This window comes from Gossypium raimondii, chromosome 2, assembly GCF_025698545.1.
Source record: "Gossypium raimondii isolate GPD5lz chromosome 2, ASM2569854v1, whole genome shotgun sequence".
NCBI lineage: Eukaryota > Viridiplantae > Streptophyta > Magnoliopsida > Malvales > Malvaceae > Gossypium > Gossypium raimondii.
In genome coordinates, this window is record NC_068566.1 from 6,766,758 (window position 1) to 6,775,094 (window position 8,337).

General features: G+C 34.1%; 1 protein-coding gene across 1 annotated transcript; it reads right to left on the reverse strand.

Moving 5' to 3' along the window:
- Positions 1-6,117: 6,117 nt before the first annotated feature.
- On the reverse strand, positions 6,118-7,187 carry LOC105789495 (protein MAINTENANCE OF MERISTEMS-like). Its single transcript, XM_012616865.1, has 4 exons — positions 7,134-7,187; positions 6,611-7,024; positions 6,309-6,496; positions 6,118-6,220 (listed from the first exon to the last, which is right to left on the reverse strand). The coding sequence occupies exons 1-4, from the start codon at positions 7,185-7,187 to the stop codon at positions 6,118-6,120; spliced, it is 759 nt and encodes a 252-aa protein (XP_012472319.1).
- Positions 7,188-8,337: the final 1,150 nt, after the last annotated feature.

Genomic DNA, 8,337 nt, shown 5'->3' on the forward strand with positions numbered 1-8,337 from the left:
AGAATATGGTGCTGGACCCCATACATCAGAATGAACAAGAGAGAAAACTGACTCTACTCTAGTATTAGATGGACTATATGACTGTTTATGACTCTTTGAAAATTTGCAAGTTTCACAAGACAAAGAACTACCACTAGAAAATAACTGAGGAAAAAGATTTTGAAGATAGCCTATTGACGGATGACCTAGACGTCGATGCCATAACCACCGTTGTCTTTCAACACTTCCTTGAGCTAGTACTGCAGCTGCTGACCCTGTTGGCTGTCTTTCCTTCTGACGTGCTTTCCAACCATCGGGGAACCCGATTATATGGTAGCATTCTTCCTTCGAGTGTCTATGTTTTCCACAGTGAAAGCACCATAATTTAGAGCGGTCTACACCTCCACTACGTCGTGAGAAAGCTTTACCAACGTCCCATCGTGGCTTGGTGGAATAGCTTTGTCCAGTGGATACCTTTTCTGTCACTGATTTTCCTCCTTCCGAAGCGGCCACCAATGATGAAAGTAGGCCAGCTCCAACTCCTGAGGTGACTGCCGATGATAGATTTCCAGTCATAACTTTTCGACGATCTCGTTCCCTTCGAATTGTTGCATAGGCTGCCTCTGAGGTAGGTAAAGGTTCTGTTTTCAGCAAATCTCTTTTATCTGAATCAAATTCTTCTCCAATTCCAGCGAGAAATTGATACAATTTCTGGTCCGATCTGAGTTTATTAAACATTGTGATGTCATCTGCATAAATCATAGGATTAGGTTGTCTGACTTCTATCTCCCGCCATAGTCTCTGCAATTTACTGTAATAAACCTCCAATGTATCTGTGCCTTGTTTCATTGTGTTTGCTCGAACCGTAAGATCAAACAATTGAACTCCTTCTCGTCCCTGACTGTAGGTTGTAGCCAGACCATCCCATAAATCCTTGGCTGTTGGATACTCTGCATAGTCTGTAATTAACTCAGCTTCCATATTATCTAGCATCCAAGAACATACTAACATGTCTGTTTGCTCTCATTTAGTATAGTCCAATGTGATTTTCTCCGGTGGTGCTGGAACTCAAGTGATGTGCCTTAACTGTCCTCTACTTCCGATTGCCATTCTCATCAAGCGTGCCCAAAGAGAGTAATTACATTGATTCAATTTTGTGCTTAGCGTAACTGAATGATGACTTTGTAATGATTGTTGTGGCTGCAGATTTTCTAAGACTCTTGTCAATTGATCTGCCAAACTCGTTTGATGCAGTGCTGCTTATGTGAGCCGCCGATCACTGCTACTCCTTTCATCTTCCATCACTAAGATATAATATATGATGGTTGCCGATAATCAAATCCCAGGAAATCGAACCTGGCTCTGAAACCATGAAATAAAATAAAAAGATTTCTGGGAAATTTTACTCTTATTTTTCTGTACAACTCTTCTACAATATATATGCGTACATAATTCAAAAAATACAAGAAGATAACAACTACTTACAGCTGGAGAAAAAATATTCTACAGCTAAATAAATTTAAAACAGTTCGTAGATATTCTAAATCTACAATTACATTAGTAATGTGAATTACATTGTGAATGTAATTCTTATCTCGATCTAACAAGATTTTGTTGAACTTAAATTTAAAGGCATATTGATTGAAATAAAATAAAGTATGAATGATATACATGTATTATTAATGTTTGAATATATATATAGGTTTATACTTATATAACCCTTTAAACTTAGTCAAGTATAAACGATGTATAAGTATATACATGTATAAATTATTAGATTAATCAAAGATATGTATAAGGCATATGTATATATATATGTATAAGGTTTGAATTATTATATAAGTACATTTATATATAAACTCTTGGATTTGATTTGTGGTATATGTATGTTATAATTGTATATATATAGATTCGAATGAGTCTGCAGATATATGTGTTGTGTATTGAATTTAGATATGTCATATATATATGTATAAGTTTATGTTTTGAAATTGAGTATGAATTTATATATTTATATGGTATATTCGAATATGTATAAATGTACATGTATAATTTCTTGAATAGAAATTAGGTTTGGAATTATATATGTATACATGAAGTCAAATGTGAACGATATATGCAAATGTACAAGTTTTGTATTGAATAAATGGTATGAAATTATTAGCTTAGATTATTTTAATATGTTTGAATGTTAAAGACACATAGTATATTATAAGTTAAATCTTATGATATTAGTAGTAGAATCAAAAGTATGAGGTTATATATACAAATATGTTTTGGTTGAATTATTGAATTATCAAGTTAGATTTGGTGATGGAGATTTATATATCCATGTGTTTTAAAAATATAAGTAATGAATTTTGAGTGAATCTCTATACATGGATTTTATATACTATATATATAGTTTGAAAATAAGATGTTTGGACTTTACGTCTAGCGTGCTTGATGCTTGAATTATTTCAGACTTTACGTCTAGCAGGCTTGATGCCGGTGAATTATTTCAGACTTTACGTCTAGCAGGCTTGATGCCAGTGAATTACTTCAGACTTTATGTCTAGCAGGCTTAGTGCCGGTGAAATGTATCAGACCTTATGTCTAGCAGGCTTTGTGTCGGTGGAATGTATCGGGCTTTGTGCCTAGCAGGCTTTATGCCGGTGTTTTATACAAGTCTCTATGTTATAAAAATCTTATGTGAGTAATAGTAAAAGCTAAATTATTCAGGTATGTGTTAGCCATTTGCTTAATTAGTGTTAAGGTAAGTTGATTGTTATAATTTGATAATAGTTTCAAATGAAATATATAGTATGAGTTTACCATTTGAATATAAGCATGTTTTGACATAATGATTTATTGAATATTTGGCTTTGCTAAATATTTATGTGTATTTGGCCATATGGTTTGTTTATATGAAAATACAATGTGATTTTTTTTATTTATTATTATTTAAAGTGTTAGATGGTATGAAATATTAGGATATTTGGTTTATTTTATCTTAATGATGGAATAAGTATTATTATGCATTTATATATAAATGAATTTTTTGTATAACTTACTAAGCTTTAATAGCTTAATGTGTGTTTGTATTTGTTTACTCTTTTTATAGATTTTGGAGTCGCGTTACGAGCTCGGGGATCATCAAGATAGTCTATCACACTATCGATTGTCTTTGGTATTTTATAAATTTTGAATTGAACCTATGGCATGTATAGTCTAGTTTATATGTTTAATTTTGGGATGTGTGAATTTGAGCCATGCGAAAATGGCTTATTCATTTTGGTTAAGTTTGGTTTTATGGTTGTGATCTATTTGATATATATATATGATGTTTAAGCTTATGCAAAAATTTGGTTATTTATATGTTAGTGTGATGTGTTTAGCATATTTGTAAATAGTTTTATAAATTAGTATAGTTAAGCCTAATTTGAAAATAATATTTGTATTATATGTAGTATAGTTAGTAAATTGAAATGACATAAATGTTTGGATAATTGCTTGATTTATGATATTAAATTTTGATCGGTAATGCCTCGTAACTCTAATTCGTCGATGGACACGGGTCGGGGTGTTACATCCCCACTGCAAACTATTTGTGCAAGTAGATGGGACTTGGCTATACGGAAAATATACACAGATCCTACTTCTTGCAGTTGCTCAAGATGACAACAAGAACGTGCTCCCGATAGTATTTGTCATCGTAGATAAGAAGAACATGGAATCGTGAGAATTCTTTCTTACCAACCTGCGGAGGTATGTTATCAGCAACGATAATATTTGCATCATCTACAATAGAGGGAAATGATTAATTGCCGCCATTAGGCATTCCGGTGTGCCATGGAAATCTATTTACTGTATCTGGCACATCGCGACCAACTTCCATCGAGATTATAAGAATGCAAACTGGTAGAGACAAGTTGTGAAAATGGGTAATCTTTTTCATATAAGTTTTAATGTTTTAGGGCAATACTGTAACTTTTCTTTTCTTAATACATATACAGCGCACGAGTTAGAGCCATACATTTTCCGCCAAAGAATGACTTGACTTGAGAGTGACATGGAGGGTCAAACGAACAAATCTTTTCGACAGTGGTTGGGTACTATGGAGCCATGGCAATGGGCTCAAAGTTTTGACGAGGGCTTTCATTATGGTCAAATAACCACAAACTTAGTGGAGGGGATCAACGTTGTGTTGTTGAAAACACGACATATTATGATTTCATTTGTCTTCTCGACTACATTCTACAGGTTGGCTACCTTGATGCCAAGAATGGGTCAGTAACAAGTCAACCAGACGGAGGCGAGACACGTGTTTGTCGAAGATGTCAGGGATGCAATGGTTGCAAATCGTCGGATGGCGAGGTCGATGAATGTAGAAGTATATTCACAACATCTTGAAACATTTCGAGTTACGGAGACCATCAATCGTCGACCCGGTATACCACCTAGGTCCTTTGGAGTTGATATCTGAAGTAGACGGTGCGATTGCAGGAGGTTCTAAACACTTCATTATCCATGTGCACATGTCGTGGTAGTGTGTGCTAAAGTCTCGCTCAATGTTGAACAATTTGTCGATGATATGTACACATTAGAGCGCACGTTGCATGTCTGGGAGAATGAGTTCCCCGTCCTACCTGACCTGTCTACGTAGGAGGTGCCTCCGATGACTTTTGAGCTCGTCCTAGATAAAGGGTTCGTAGGAATCTGAAAGGTCATCCGCAATCATGCAAAATCCGTAATGAAATGGACATTAGGGAGAAATCCGATGGTAAGCGTTGTGGATTATGCAGATTAGCTGGTCATAATCGGAGTAAATGCCCGCAGCGAAACTACCATGTTGGATAATAGTCGCGATCGAGTAGGAATTGAGCTTATGTAATCCAATGTACCTAATTTATATTACAAATTTTGTTCCAATTTTTAATAATGTAATGTATTTAATTTATATAACAAAATTTATATTACAAAGTTTGTTCCAATTTTTAGTGTTGTAATGTATTTAATTTATATGATAAAATTTATATTACAAAGTTTGTTACAAGTTTTAGTGTTTTAATGTTGTAATGTTGCAATTAATCTAATTTATGACCATAAAGTTTGTTTCAAGTTTTAGTGTTATAATTAATCTAATTAAATAAATATAAAGATTGTCTTTTTCTTGATTTATATTTTTTAGAATAAAAAAAGCACAAACTTTGTAATATTAAAAATGCAAGAAACCCCTAAAATTGATGGTTTGATGGTGTGGTCTTAGGGGTATATTTCTGCGGGGGTTGATATTCACGTTGTGGGTGATCACGACGACCAACATCCTCTTCAGTCGCAGGTGGAGGTGTGCAAAACATGGAAGAAAAATCATATGCCCCGAACGCCATCGATGAACTTGAGCCGGGAGGAGTGTCGTACTGCGATAGATACAACCTAGGATGAGTGGAGTAATGCAGTAGATACAGGCCGAGAGGAGTGCTATACTACGGTGGGTACGACCCAAAGATATCAAACCCAAAATGATATTTGTGTCCTGACGAGCCCGAGAAATAGTCATTGACCGACAACTCCGAATATAAAAACTATCAGCCGAATGTGTATGCGATCGCTCAGGCTCGGGCTTGGGCTTTGGCTCTGGCTCGGCCTCTATATGAGACACTGGCTCGTATACCCCAGGTCGATGCATATACGAAGGGACTACAGTCGACTGCCGACCAAGTAAATATGGTTTTCCCGTACTAGAGTACCATTGTATGTACTCTAACGATGGTTGCAAATCAAAAGAAATATCCATCTGAGGTCTTCGCACCATTCGATTATCCCACATTGCAATATATTTCCGATGCACAACCACCAATTATTTCCATGTTTTCCTCTCTTGTTGATCAAGTGAATCTTCCCCAACTGTATTGGCGAATCCGGGATATACTGGATGCAACTAAATTGCCGGAGTACTCGATCTCTGTTATACCACTGAACTATCTAGAAATTGATAATTGGTGCGTTAATGCACCACAGGTGAGAACGAATGTGGGCTGACAAGGGAATAACAGTCGCAATTTCTAGTTTCCAATACGGTATCCAGATAAACTGTACGATTAATAACATGGTTAAAATTTAACACGGTTCGAGTAAGATATACAAAGTAATTACATGTCACGAATATTGGAATAACTTAACCCTTCCCCGGCTGTTGACAATCATCAGACGATATATCGAGACAGTGTACGACCTCCCGATATCCAGATAAAAACTCCATCTATGAAAACAAATTACATGTTAGAATAGTATCGTTAGAATAGTATCATTAAAAAAATGTCAATTAATAACAAGTTAAATTTTATCACCTGTTCACTAGTGGAAATATGTATGGTTGGTGCCTAACAGATGCCAAGAATGACATCTGATAAAGAGCCCATGATTGCAGCAATAGAAGGCATCCGCCTATGTCTACGGAATCAGGCTTTGTCGTCCGAAAAAGCTCACAATACAACATAGCCAGAACTGTGGAAACCCAACTATACGAGCGAACATTCTGCAAATCAGATAATAGGGGTAAATACATCAAATGAACCCTGTTGTTGTTTGCATCCAGCATCAGTAAACCCCCTATAATATGCATAATGTACGCTTGAGCTGCGCACATTACCTCATGCTCAGTGGCATTAATTGATAAATGTTCAAAATTAGCTTTCAGCCATGAAAATTTCAAACTCGTAAAATTGGACTCAGCATCAGCGTGAGAGACTTTTAGTAGGCTATAACAAAGGGCAACCGGCTCAGCTATCGCACTTATGCCCGTTACGGCACTTCCGTTGATTGGGAGCTCAAGTTGCAATGCAACATCCTCTAGAGTGACAGTGCACTCCCTACACGGCAAATGAAAAGTGTGGGTCTCCGAGCGCCAACGGTTGACTAATGTGGATATTAAATCGTACCACAAATCAAACGTTCGGACCAGTGCTATTGACCCGAATTCAGCTAACTCCAAGTATGGCATCAGTCGTTCATTCGAGGAATATCCTAAACCATTCACCCGACCCCTTAATGCGCGGTACGGGCCCTGACAGTATTAAATTACAAAAAATAGTTGTAATAACATAATTTATTTCTGTAAATTATATAGATCTTTTTTTAAGGGAACCCATGATTAACAAATAACAATATATTACCATATTATTAACTGTGTTTGATATGTGACCATCGTTCTTAATCAATGAATCCATTGCGATACCTGCAATTTTCAAAATAAATTTCGGTTATTAATTTCAAAGTTTGATGGATTTTAAATATTTATCAAAATATCTAAATTTTATAGATTGCTTTTAATTACAAAAAATACCAAACAATTTTGTCCACATCATATTTTTGCTATACTACATTAACAAAATAAATATATCTTATAAATTCCAACTCAAACTCCAACTCAATGGTCCCATTCACAAATTCCATCTCAATGGTTTAATATTTTACCTACATAAAAAAATATTAAAATAATAAAAATAACATGACAATAAAAAATATAACAAAAACATAACGTAAATGATACATAATAAATACAAATATCTTTATTATTATTTTAAAATGATAATAAGTAAAATGTATTGGTTTAAAATATAATATATATAATAACATGTCAACTTAATTATTGTCAAAAATATAAAAATTTTTTGCATAGAACTTCAAAAGAAATTTCATTTATAATATTTATAGAAAACATAAAATAAAATTTAAAAGCATAAACTCTTATTCTCAAATATAAAATCTTAAAAATTAGAACATATAAACTAATTCCTAATTTATCTCATAAATTCTAAATTCCATATCAATGGTCTCATCTTTTACCTACATAAAATATAAAAATATTAAAATAATCAAAATAACATGCCAAATAAATTTCATAAAAATAAATCTAATCAACCTAAAACACACATAATAAATAAATTACATAAAAAATAAAACATTCTTTGTACATAACATAAATAGGTTTTTTACTTCAATAAATATTAGAAATAAATTATGAATGAATAAAAATATAAAATAAATACAAACATACCTTAATAGCTTTTTTTAATCAAATAATACCTTACAAAAATAAAATTAAAAATTAAATCCGAATTAAATCAACAATAATAACAACAAAAACAAATTAAATTAACATTAATCCATTAATTTATAACAAAACAAATTACCTTTTCTTAAACACCTACGGTATGTTTGGTTGGGGGAATCGGTATGCATTCCCCCTTTTTCCCGGGCCCACCACCAAACGGGCGTTTGGTTGGGTGTAATGTTATTACACCCCGATTCCCTTCCGCCCCTATTACCCATATTGGCTGTAATAGCCATTCTGATGTTTAAGCACCGATTAGGATT

What these genes read in the sequence shown, in the direction of transcription:
- LOC105789495 (XM_012616865.1), bottom strand. Translation starts at nt 7,187, where the DNA reads ATGGATTCATTGATTAAGAACGATGGTCACATATCAAACACAGTTAAT. An exon ending in TTAATGCCACTGAGCATGAG is followed by an intron (nt 6,497 to 6,610) that starts GTAATGTGCGCA and finishes TCTGATTTGCAG; the next exon opens with AATGTTCGCTCGTATAGTTG. An exon ending in ATATTTCCACTAGTGAACAG is followed by an intron (nt 6,221 to 6,308) that starts GTGATAAAATTT and finishes TTGTTTTCATAG; the next exon opens with ATGGAGTTTTTATCTGGATA.